Source organism: Punica granatum, chromosome 2 (assembly GCF_007655135.1).
Source record: "Punica granatum isolate Tunisia-2019 chromosome 2, ASM765513v2, whole genome shotgun sequence".
In the NCBI taxonomy this organism is placed as follows: domain Eukaryota; kingdom Viridiplantae; phylum Streptophyta; class Magnoliopsida; order Myrtales; family Lythraceae; genus Punica; species Punica granatum.
Window position 1 is genome coordinate 23,958,452 of NC_045128.1, and position 13,688 is coordinate 23,972,139.

At 31.7% G+C, this 13,688-nt stretch overlaps 1 protein-coding gene across 2 annotated transcripts; it reads left to right on the plus strand.

Annotated features, from left to right (window-relative positions):
• The first annotated feature begins 9,917 nt into the window (after nucleotides 1-9,917).
• On the plus strand, nucleotides 9,918-13,369 carry LOC116194440 (rho GDP-dissociation inhibitor 1-like). 2 transcript variants are annotated; one of them, XM_031523247.1, is made up of 5 exons: nucleotides 9,918-10,335; nucleotides 10,982-11,051; nucleotides 11,713-11,943; nucleotides 12,078-12,202; nucleotides 12,982-13,369. In XM_031523247.1, exons 1-5 carry the CDS (start codon nucleotides 10,075-10,077, stop codon nucleotides 13,051-13,053), a joined length of 759 nt encoding a protein of 252 aa, XP_031379107.1. In that variant the 5' UTR covers nucleotides 9,918-10,074; the 3' UTR covers nucleotides 13,054-13,369. The 2 variants fall into 2 exon arrangements, with proteins under 2 accessions (XP_031379107.1, XP_031379108.1); XM_031523248.1 differs by having other exon boundaries at nucleotides 9,923-10,335; nucleotides 11,716-11,943.
• The last annotated feature ends 319 nt before the right edge of the window (nucleotides 13,370-13,688 follow it).

The following is a 13,688-nucleotide window of genomic DNA, read 5'->3' on the forward strand; positions in this document are numbered from 1 at the left end:
ATTGCATGTTAATTGGACTTGATTTGGTGTTAATTGAGTCAATTTGTGCATAATTAGTTGCAATCAGTCTATGTTTGTGCTAATTAGGATCTAATTGGGTTTAATCTTGCTTAATTGCTCATGTTGACATCCTAGTCATGTAGCAACTATGTCCAATTTGGGGTTAATTAGGCGAAATTTATCTCAATTTATGTATAATCGGACTAATTATGAATTTGGCCACGTGCGATTATGCTTGAATTAACTTAATTAGGTGAAATTAGCATGAAATTGAAGTTCGTAACATTCTTGAAATTTTTGTAAAATAAGCTTAGGTAAGTCATTTTGATGATTTGTTGTTTGATTAGGCCAAATTGCGTATAATTGGCTTTCCATTGCTTGTAATCTTGCTTGATTGGGTCTAATTAGTCTTAATTAGCTCTAAATTGACCCTTTAAGCATGCTGAAAAATTTCTGCTGAATTGATCCGAGTCTTAATTGATAGAATTAGGGGTCAATTAGACCTAATTAGGTGCTAATTAGGTTGATTATTCATTCCTCCGGTGTAGTAAGACCTAATGGTGGCCAATTCTTTCAATTTATGCTTCAATTGACGAGTGGACTTCATGAATGTATGAATGATGTGTAGGGCCAAGTGGATTAGGGTCCTATTAAGTCTGATTTCATTTAATTAGAGTCTAATTATGAGTAATTAGATCAATTTAGATGAAATTGACTTAATTGTGGTTTCGGCCTTAGGAATCGGAGTCCAATTGAGTCTAATCAAGTGTCTTTAGGCTTGATTAATATGGATAACTACCTTTGTGAGTGTCAGTTGAACTTGTGTGTGAAGGATTGAGTCAAAATTGGTCAAACCGTGAAATTGAAATGTTAATTTATAATAATCATGTATATTTGACTTAATTACATGGGCCTAGGGCTCATTAGATATAATTAGGATGTCTTAGACTCTTAGGAAGGTCTTCGTGACCTTGACGGTGGGCCATTAGCACCTGGGGTTCTCTAATCCGAATTAAAGAGATCACTCGGTTTAATCGGATTAGTAATTCAATTTCTTGTGTGAAAATGAATAATCATGTACACTAAGGCATGGTTGGGGATTGAAAATGCTTAGGAGAAAGTCAATAATACTGTTATGCCAATAGAAAATACGAATATGACCAAAATCAAAATTATTTTGAATGATGAAAATCGAAGAGTCAAAAAATTAATGTGTGGCCCATTAATGAGTTTCTTTCGAAAATTATACATGTATGATTTAGATTCAACTTGTTTGTTATACTTTAAATGGGTTAGTTTTTTTTTTTTAACTTACTTGGCAAACATATATTCAGAGCGTTAAGACAATTATATTTTAACTTCTTAAAATATAAAAAGCACATGCAATATTGCAAAATGAATTTTCAGGAAAATGTGCTTGGAAGGGGAGGAGAAAACATATGAAGATTGTAATCAAATATATAAGAAAGGATTATATAAATTTACAGTAATTTTTAATATGCAAAGAAAAATTGAGAAATTAGAAAAGAAAGGAGACACACTTGTTCCCGTGATATTCGCATGGACTTGTTTCGATTGTTTTAAAGATAAAAATTCTAGGGCAAATTACAAAAAAAAACTCAAATTTTGTAAAATATCTCAGTTTTGTCCTAAATTTTGTTTTGTAACAAAAAAAACCATAAGTTTTCTAAAATGTCTCAAAAATGACCTCCGTTATAACTTCCGTCAATTTTTGCTTACGTGTGACCTACGTGGACTGTTAAAGGGACCCACTAGCCTACGTGTGACCTACGTGGACTGTTAAAGGGACCCACCATCAGCAGCAAAAATTGACGGAAGTTATAACGGAGGTCATTTTTGAGACATTTTAGAAAACTTATGGTTTTTTTTGTTACAAAACAAAATTTAGGACAAAATTGAAACATTTTACAAAACTTGGGTTTTTTTTTGTAATTTACCCTATAATACTAGAAAACCTAAAATATAATAAGGGGTTGAGAGAGTGTATGAAGGCCGCAGTTGCCAATTTAATCTTAACTTGGCTATCCATAAGTTATTTGAAGGGTATTAGCAAAATAATCATGTGCATTGCACGTGAAAATTGTATAATTTGATATTTTGTTTTTCGTAATTTTTAAGTAAGTATTAGTTATTATTTAAGTATAAAATTTATACATCTTTTATTTTCTAAATGACAATATATTTCTAAGAACTTCTTATCTTTTTTTTTAAGATTTAAAAGTATTTCATCGACTAATTTATATATTCAATTTAACAAATACAAGTAACAATATAAATAAATAAAAATATTAATATGTATAAATAAATATAAATTGATAGAAAATATTCTTACAAGTAGGTTTTTTTATAGATAGTAGGGAAAGATTTTGAATATACAACGAATAACAAAATCACCCATTAGATACATATGTGAGAGATTTTTCTCTTATTTTATTAAATTTGGGATGTTAATATAAGAGATGGAAAGAAAAAAGCTGAAAAGAAGATTGAATAATATATTTTAAGAATGCTTATATTTGTTACATATCTAAATATCTGTAATTTCTTATCTAATTAAAAGTTATTATACACTAATTGGTATATGAAACATTGATTAATTTATTAGATATGATTACTAGAGCAATTTGCGATATTTTGGTTTGGGATAACTTTGAACGATAGCAGCGGTTCGAGATGAATCTCTGGTATCAATTATCAAAGCAAGTTGTGGTATTCTGGTTTGGGATAATTGCAACTAATGATAGTGGTTTGAAACGAATTTATAACATCAAATTCAATTTACTAAGAATTGCGAAAAGGGTAAAAGTGAAATTATAAAAAGTCAAAATACAATCTATTGACTATTGTGCTTGTATATTAGTTATAGATTATAGATATAGATATTTGTTGAACTTACCCTTTAAAAACACATTAGATATTTGATGCACCCAGACTTTTGGAACCTTGACATTTTCTCTTCAAGATTTAATATTTGCCAAAAAGACGTTACAGTGTTGTCTTTTGGTCACTACAAAGTCAGAAGCAATCCTCCTCTTCTGCTTCTGCAAGTAATGAGCTAGAACTACTAAAGCAACCATAACTAAAATAAACTAGCTGCCTTTTCCACTCGAGCATTGCACGGATTATGATTTGTGATAAAAATTTATATATTTCAATAATTAATTGATTCTTAAAAAATACAAATTAGTTTATAATTGTAAATTTTAATATTTAATAATATTTAAGTTAATAATGAACAAAAAATGTTAAATTCATCATTTTCAATTAGATCATAGAGTTGATTCACTTAAAAATATTACTTTATATATCTTACAACTAAAATTGGTAAAATTGAATGAATAGAACTATTTTAATCAAAATTTAGGTAATTAATTGAAACTTTTAGTAAAATAAAAGTTTTTTTAATTCTTAATGTTGGAAGTTAGGGAAATACTTTGATTTTCTAATGTAACATCTATTATGCAATTTAAATCACTCCTATATTAAAATATTTAAACATAAAATATCATATGTTTAGTTTGTATTAAATTTCCTTACCTTTTTATCCCATACATGATGCAATTTACTTAATATTTTTATTTATGCATTTTGCTTTAAGCACTGACATTTGAAATTTTATTTCCAAATTCTTTTGCAACTTTCTGTCTCGTTATTTTTTTTACTAATATCTATTTAACTTTTTATTCAAGTAAATGTTTTTAATCAATCAAATTAACGCCGCTTACTCAATTGTAAAAAACTTATGAATTATGAATAACATATTAATTATTTGAAAATTTTAATTACCATAATTATGCCAATCAGATTTCATATGTAATTTATGCCTCACGAAATAGATTTTTATTCACTAAGGATTGACAAAATGACCTGTAGAGTCAAATTGAACATTAATCGAGGTCAATTAAATTGTTACACTTTCTATTTATTCAAATATTATTTACTTGAATAAAAACTTAATAAAAAATTTTAGTAAACAAATAAAATGACCAAATCTTGCAAAGAGCTTAGAAATAAAACTATAAATATAGGTTTGGCAGGAGTCTTCTTGAATTATAAACAACGTATTTTTTAAAACTTTTAATTATTATATTATTGCTAATCGGATATTACATGCAGTTTATAACTCATGGAATATATTTTTCGTAAGAGTTAAAAAAATTGACTCGTAGAATGAAATACGATATTAATCAAGCTCAATAAAATTGTTAAACCTTTTATTTTTCAAAGATTATTTGGTTGAATAAAAATTAAGTAAAAATGTTAGTAAACAAAATAGAAAGAAATTTTATTAAAATTCTAAAAATATTATTGAGTGATAAATGCTCATTGGCGACATGTGGCGGAGCCTGGACACCTGGACCACATATGGCATGGGACTCATTGGCGACACTTGGCACAACTTAGAGAACCTAAAATGAAATAGCAGAATTTCGTGAAGTATTTTATATATTATATATTATATATTATATATTATATATAGATATTGGGAGAAAATGAATTCCTATTTCTTTTATGTGTATAAGAAATCTACTGGGATTGTATTCATGTTTATTTAAGAGAATTATCTGAACTAATAATATCACAATTAATTAACACAAAATATTTATAGTATCTTTTCGCGATATAAGGGAAGTGCATGGATCTAATATGAGAAAATATCAATCTAGATATATATCAGGTACAATAGTCTCATTGGCGAATTGGTTATGAGGAGATGATTTGTGTCGCACTACACTACATCACATTTCTCTAATATTTATAATATTAGTCTGAATTTGAGGAACCCAGAGGAGCTATGGAGCTAGCACTATGGAAATTTGGAAACAAATTTTTTTCCAAACTTAAATATACTCATTCAATAAAAATATATTCACTTTATAAAAGCATATGTTTATTAAATAAGGGCAAGCTCCTTTAGCCACTAAGAGGAATGATTGTTAGTACAGCGCAGCTGCGGATTAAATGTTTGATTCCTATCAAATGTTTGAAGGACCACTGCAACGCCAATGATTTATAGTTTTAGCTTTCGGAATGTTTACTTTTTAATGATTCCGACATGCATATTCTCTTATTATTACTCATGTGAAGTAATGATTAAAGCAATTTTTAGAAAATTCACACACTCCCTTTTGATCTATCATCGATCGCCAAAAGCAATTTTAATAGCATCCAACTGGAAAAAAAATTCACCAAAAAAAAAGTCATGGAAAAGAATAGTTTCAATTGGGTTGTGTTTCTAAGAAAGTAAACTTTCTTGCTTAAATCACAAGAACAGATCCCAATGCAACCAAGTTATTTTTTTTAATATAACATGGTGATTGTAAATTTTAGGGCAAATTACAAAAGAAAATCCAAATTTTGTAAAAAGTCTCAGTTTTGTCCTAAATTTTGTTTTGTAACAAAAAAAATCATAAGTTTTTTAAAATGTCTAAAAAATGACCTCCGTTATAACTTCCGTCAATTTTTGCTGCTGATGGTGGGTCCCTTTAACAGTCCACGTAGGTCACACGTAGAAAAAAATTGACGGAAGTTATAATGGAGGTAATTTTTGAGACATTTTCGAAAACTTATGGTTTTTTCTGTTACAAAACAAAATTTAGAACAAAATTGAGATATTTTACAAAATTTGGGTTTTTTTTTGTAATTTACCCTAAATTTTATCTAACTAATTCTCACCGCCAACGTGAACATCCTACAAGTTTACACCATAGATAAGTCTGGACATACAAAGCGTACAATTTACCCAAATAATTTATAGCATATATATGTATATATATATATTCATTGTGATTCAAACGTAGGACTTCGTCAATAACTTCTATATCAAAAAATCGACCTATTTTAAGAATTTACCATTGCTTTAAGCTTAATTTCTTACTTTTGACTGCTTCTGATAGATGTCAATTTTCCGGCAAATGATAGATATCAATTTAGTTGTACCATTTAATCATAAATCTATTTGGAGTAACGGGAAAATCGTGACACCGCAAGTGTCTGATCTAATTCTTTCCTTTTCCTGTGGCAAATGAATTTAAGAAATGTACGGATCATACAGCTAACATTCAAGAGAATTAATACAGTCAGACTCCAACCACAGCAGTGCTTCTGAATACATAAGGAGAAATCTCCAAATCTTGATTAAAAGTTTCTAAAGGATACGATGTTAATTCACGAATGTCCTAGATCTATTTGGATGAGATTGATTATAGTTAAACATCATTTTTGCCCTTTTCTTAAGATGCTTCCAATGTATTTTAAATCCCTATACTATATAATAGAAATTCAATTTGTCGTTGTGCCACATTGTTGTTGTACTTCAATATGATGTGGATTATCACTAATGTCGAATCCGATGTTGATTTGACAATAGAGACATTCTCTCCTCTCTCTTTTTTTCTTCCTTCTTTTGAAGAAATATAATGGTGATTTGTTGTTCAAGCAATATAAGATAAGGTACACTTATCATTATATGACTTACATTTATTTAAACGGGCCAATGCGGAAACTTGGTGGGATCAGAGGGTCCATGAGCATGCAATAATTGCGCTAATTAGTAAAAACCATCAATTATATATATAATCGCATTTTCAGTCAGCAGTGTCTCTTTTTTGACTTTGAATGGAGCCAACAACTATGTCATGATCATTCCAAATCCCTCCTGGCTAGTAGCACGCATATGTGCTACATGTAACTGAGAAAAATCTCGATGGATTTCCCATTTCGCATATAGCTAGAAGGCCAGTCCTCGGGCCATGATTGACTTCTGGATCAATAAATTCGCTTTGCAAATGGAAGAACTAAATCGTAAATTTTGTTGTCGAGTTTGAAAACACTTTTAGTCTTTTTACTTCAGTTTGTCTAGTTTGGATGCAGATTCTCTTTAAGTTCGTTCAGTTTCCTTCAAGTTTTGTATATATTTAAGAATTTTTCTCATATATATGAGACACACACGAAATACGCAGGAACGTTTGCAACATGTCCTTAGTTAAATATTATTGGCAGAAACAAGTCTTTTTTCTTTCTAAATTTTTTTTTCTCTTTAAGCTTAAGAAGGATTTTCTCTTAAGTTTTCAGTTAACTAATGGAATTGTATTTAGATAGATTTGGCCTTTGCCCGATTCATTTGAATCACTACACTACTCGATTCAAATGTATCTCGATTGAGATTTTATTTCTTACTTTAGAGTCTTAGTTAATATATAATATTTAGTATTTGTAGAACATGCACATATAGGTATATATATATATATATATATGTATATATTCTATCTTTGCATTCATGAGGATCTAACAAAATCGTCAAATTTCTCGGTAGGAAAATTCGTGGAATTTCTAATTTGATCAAACAACCGTTCATGAAAGTTTGGTGGCAAAGGAAGAAGAAGAAATTGGCCTAAATAATGGAGTGGGACAACAGGGTTGGGGGGTATAATCGCAAAGGTAAAATATATGACTGAGAAATATTAAAAGAAAAAAAAAAGGTCTTTCTTCAATTGAAAAGAAATTTTAAGTTTTAGCATAGGATTTGGTTCAATTCATCGAAATTTTTATATTTTTTATTTGAATCACTACACTACTCGTTTCAAATGTATCTCGATTGAGATTTTATTTCTTACCTTATATTCTTAGTTAATATATAATATTTAGTATTTGTAGAACATGCACATATAGGTATATATATATATATATGTATATATTTTATCTTTGCATTCATGAGGATCTAACAAAATCGAAAAGAAATTTTAAGTTTTAGCATAGGGTTTGGTTCAATTCATCGAAATTTTTATTTTTTTTTATTTCTTTTTCCTGTTGTAAAAGCGAGGGGTTCATGGTCTAGTAAAGAAATAGAAGAATAAAGAAAATAAAGGAACATGAGAACTATCGATGAAATTCAAATTCAAAATCTCTTAGTTCTGAATAATGGTGCATACACTGCACTAATGCACTCTTTCTATTTGTGATTTTCCAATTTTAAAAACCTTAAACTGAACCTTGCAGATGAATATCTCTTTCAGTTAAATCTTATAAACCAAACTGAAGTTCAAGAAATGGATTTCCCCCATTAATTATGAAGAAAGGATGTAATATAAGTGGTTGATGAATATGCTGTTGTATACATCATGAAATAATTATGTTGTGTTAAACTTAAGCCCACTCATGATGTTGTAGGAATTACAATTAAATTGTCGTGTTCATAAAAAATATTACATCTACTCATTAAACTTGAACCCATTCCTAATTATAATATAATTCTGTCGTAGGAGTTGTCATTCCTATATCGTAGAAGTCTCAATTTCTACTAAAACCGGCACACATAGTATCAGTGAATAAGTGTATCATTCCCATATCTAACAATCACAACATGTGTATTTACCTTTTTTTCCATTTTTATAAATCTCTCTGTTCATTTACTAAATGTATATTGTATGAGATGGATCATTGAGAACTCGGGTTGATATGCTGGCAGCTGGACAACACGTTAAATGGATTAAACCTAACACTGGTCATAACTTCTTTTTTTTTTTTTGCCCCCCATTTTGCTAAATCTCTCTGTCCATTTAGGTTATAGTATCATCCAACCCCACGCGTAACAATTTACAGATTGGGACACTTATGGTTGGCAATATTTCACACGACACGATAACACGATACGGAGGGTTTGGGTTGGACATTTTTTATAATCGGTCTAAACGGGTCCAACCCGTTTAAACACTATTAATAAGCGTGTCTTACCGGATTGAACCCGTGTTATCCGATTATACACGATTAAACCTGTTTATTTAGACATGTTTAATTGTGTTATTATAATCATGTAACCCGTTAACCCATTTATGTATTTGGATTTACCAAAATATCATTATGTAATCCTAACTTCCTAAGTCCCTAACCTAATTTCCTTTCCTTTCTTTCACCCAATCTAACATAGCACAACCGCACTTCCACTTCTACTTCTACTTCTCTACTACCCTCCCTCAGATCTCATCTACGATTTGATTTCCTTCTTCTCATCCATCAATGGCAAAGTTCTGCTTCTTCGCTCTCATTGCTCTTATCTCCGTGCACCTCGCATTGTCCATAGATCCGCCTCAGATCTCACCCTCCCCTGCTCTCAAGCTCGCCGCCTACTCCACTCCCACCATGTCCCCTTCAAAGCCCACCGCTTCGCTGGCTCCCGCTCCAGCCAATGCGCCTCATGGCTCATTCTCATCCTCGTCGTCGCTGCCTCCCTCGGATGCGGCTCCTGCCTCTTCCCCGCCCACATCCCCTCACCTCCATCTCAATCTCCGTGTTAACATGTTAACATGTAAACATGTCGTGTTAACATGTTCGGGTAAACGAGTTAATCGGATAAACATGTCGTGTTAATGTATCCGAGTAACTGAGGTGATCGGATAAACAAGTTGTATTAAAGTGTCCGGATAACGTTTATAATCGTGTCGTGTATACATGTACCTATTATGACACGTTTCGACAAACGGGTTTAAACGTGTCTAAACGGGTTGACACGAATATAAGCGTCTCGGTATGGGTTTTCAAAACCTGACCCGTTTAATAATCGTGTCGTGTACGGGTTATGATTTCGATGACACGAACTCGTTTAGACACGACACGAATTGCCACTCCTAGGGACACACAGTCGATCGACTTACAAGCAAAAGAATCATGGGTATAGATAGCTAACATATAAGAGATACCCATACTTCAAGGCTTTTACATTCGTATTATGATGATGAAGATGACGTGCTGAGAATCATGATAATTACTTGTCAATTTTTGAAATGTGCCCTACAAAAAAGTTGGTCAGTTGGCTGACTTTATGGCACAGTTCTAAAGTAAGTGAAAAAAAAAAAGCCATTATTCCTCTTGTTCCTGCCCCCTTGTCCACTTCACTCTTCAAACACTCATCATCTCGTCAATATTGTTCCTTCTTCTTCACACCATCCTCCCTATATATGCCCACAACATACTCTTCTCTCCTTCTACTCATCATCCACGACACCACATTTGATTATAATTAGTAAGCCATTCCCGGCATTTCCCGTAATTTGCAGAATGTCTGCAGCAACGGCAACGTTTTCCTCAGCATCGAAGGATGAGCAGAATGTTAATACCCCGAGAAGGTTATCTGAATTAGAGGAATTGGAGTTCAAGGTCAAGGAAGACAGCCGAGCTACCGTTAAAGGGTCTGTTCGACAAGAAGAAACAGAAGACGATGGTAAAGAGGAGGGAAAGCTGAAATCTGCCCAGGGTAAAGGAATATTAGAAGTTGGTTCAAATAAATTCTCCCTTAAGGAGCACATTGAGAAGGAAAAGGTACTACACAAAGCCTTTCTTTCTTTTTTTTCCTTCTATCATTTCTCCAATTTCTTCTGCATGAATTATTTAGTGAAAAAGACAATTTTGGTTTTATAAGTTTAAAAAAAAAATCAAATCAGTCTTACATGTTTGGTCTGTTAGACAATTTGGGTCAATTTCGTGACTAAGAATTACGGACTTGCTAACGTGAACTTAACACTATTAATTTTGTCCAAGTGACAATTTGTCATTGGTTGCAAATATAAAATATTAAAATTATAACCGTCGGCCTGGATTTTTGCCCCAAGCGGAGCCCCCCGAATCTAGTTCACCACCCCCCTTCTTTTAATTTAATTTTATTTACATTTTTTTACTTTTCTTTAATTTTTAAATATTTTTTATATGCAACCAATAATAAATTGCCTCATCGATAAAATTAATTGTGTTAGATCCGGGTCAGCAGCTCCGTAATGCTCAGTCACAGAACGGACCAAAACTATCTAACGAACCCAACATACAAGACTGATTAGACTTTTTTCAAATTTATAAGACTAAAATTGATTGAAGATCAAACTTATAGGACCGAAATTGTCTTTTTTCCAAAGTTTTTATATCCCTTTTGAGCCTGTTGATTTAATTTGTGATATTTTGTCTTGGTTTTTAGGGTGATGAAGGTCATAGAGGATGGAAAAAAATGCTTCTTGGAAGTTTGAATAGCTCTGCTATTAATGGAGGTACGTACAACTCATAAATTTCCAATTGCCCCTCACACTTTTACTCCTCTCTCAGTTATCCTCTAGAGTGTTTGAAAATTTTCCTTCTTTTCATATCAAACGCTTGATTGGATGTATAAATCAATTGGAGAACTCATATATATGCTCGGGCTTTCACTTACACTCGCAGCGAAGAAAGCCCATAAGTCAAAATTTTAATTCGACCCTTTACTGAATAGAGCTCTTGTCAAGAATTTAAACATAGTTAAAATTGAATTTTGAGTTTAAAGGTATGGAATGGAGATTTGGTGGGCACATTCAGAATTAGTTAAAACTTGAGAAAACTTTTTTCCTGGGTGAATTAGGTAATGGATAATAGAGGATCCCATCCCGTTCTTCTAACTCTCTAAAATAACTTTTACAAATGGAAAAATCCAGATTTTAGCATTTTTCGTGAATTTAGTTAAGTATTTTTCGATTAAAATGAACTTATAAGTCTAATAAAATGATAGTAAATAAAAAATAAAGGACACTGGCGAGAACCAAATTAAAATCTGTTCCTGAACAAGTAGTGCGTGCAACATTGCACTCCGCCAACTCAATCCTAGCTAGTACAGAGAACGCAAACTAAATATATTCTCTTCTTTCAATTATTTTATTTTTTTTTAATTTCAAACATAAGCAGGAAAGAAAGAATCGGAAGTGCAGATACTAAGCCTAGCAATACAGTGCTCGGGCAGATCAGATCTCATACTCCCCATCCCCATTCTTTCTTCAAATTATACGTCCAAGCGCACTCTCTTCGTTCTCAAGGAAGGATGCCGTTGCCGCACCAAGTTCTCTTTCAACGTCCTCAACAACGTCGTCTCCGGTCTCCGTTACACCTATGCCGTTTGGAAAACCGGCGTCAGAGGTGCGAATTAAGTTAGTGATTCGCCGGATTTCTTTCACTAGATTGTCCGACTAATAGGGTCATAGGCCGGTCCCTTGTAATTTCATTATAATATTTACTTATATTTTGTGTAATTGGTTTTGTCATGTGTATAGTGGGGAATACGAAGATAATGGTGGGAACATTTAGTCCAAGGAAGGAGCCTTATTCGTATGAATTGGAGGAAGAGACCATCCCTACTGGAATATTTGCTAGGGGCTCCTACTTTGTCCGAACAAAGGTACAATTTCTTAAACTGCATTGATTCAATTATATGGAATTATTATATTTCCTAATTAATTAAAATGCTCTTAATTAATATGAATTTTAGATCAATTTTTTTCCTTAAGGTCCTACCAAAACAGATTAATAAAAACTCTTTTGGTGCACTTGATTTTGTACTATGTTGTTTTTGTTATTATTTTTAGTCCAATTGTTAAATTCATTCAATGTAGAATCTATTATTATTATTATATATATATATATATATAAAAAGCGAAAGCATTTAAAAATCCTATGATGAAAATAATTATGTATTTTCTCGTAAATAATTATGTTTTTTTCTTCTTTTCTTTTTTAACTTTACCTCATTTACTAGTTATGAAGTAAGTTTTACTTTTATTAATTATATGAAGTAACTATAAGATGAGTCAAATTTGAATTCTCAAGGTGGAAAACTTTGATCCATAAAATTTAAAAAGATTTAAAAAGAGGAGTATTGCTTTTGGATATGAAACATCCTGTAACCACAGGAATAAAATGATGATGTAACCTAAGTACGTATAACTTTATTCACTCTTATTCCGTAATAATATATGGAAAATATTCCCGTGCATGCACGTACGGTTTACCGACCAGCTATATGAAAACATCAGCATCATCATTATTTGAGATAAATTGTCCTGGCTGAATTTGTGTCCTAATTGCATCAGTATTAAATTGCACATTCTTTGTTGCCAACTGATGAATGACTTGTTTTCTAACAAATTTTGGCTAATTTCTTTATGTCTTATGATTCAGTTCGTAGATGATGACGGGAAATGCCACTTGGAGTTCAGTTACTACTTCGAGATTCGGAAGAACTGGCAGTGACGTTGTTTCCGTGTAGTTTAACGTACTCTTATCAGAAATGGATTTGAATGTCACAATGTGATGCAATTCGAAATCAAGTACATGTGATTTCCCCCTAAGTACGTATATATATATATATAAATATATATTGGTGATAATGCCTTTTTCTCAAAATAGAGAAAAGGATCATAATAAATTGAAAAAACAGGGAAACCACATGACAGAGATCAGTGGCAACGGGTGGATGTGTAACTTTAATTTAGCAAGTCATTTTTTTTTTCACCTTCCAATTTTAAATTTCAATAAAATTATCCGAAACCTTCATGATTTGGTCTCACCTCATGCCTCTACGCACTCTTATATAATTGTCTTGCGTGTCTATTATATTGTCGGCTACTTTATGACACATATACATCAATATAACATAGGATACTAAATTTAATTAATTATAGTAAACTTATCATGGATTTTGATATGTTCCTCTCCCTGAGCATATATTGTCACCAATATCTCTTATATCTATGTATCGATCTCAGAAATTGGAAACCCAGGACCATCTAGCGGAGATTTTTGACTATTAGCGTCGGGAAAAATTTGATCAAATCATCTAGGCCTGGATGATTCGATCAATCTACACTCAGTGATAGCGGTACATA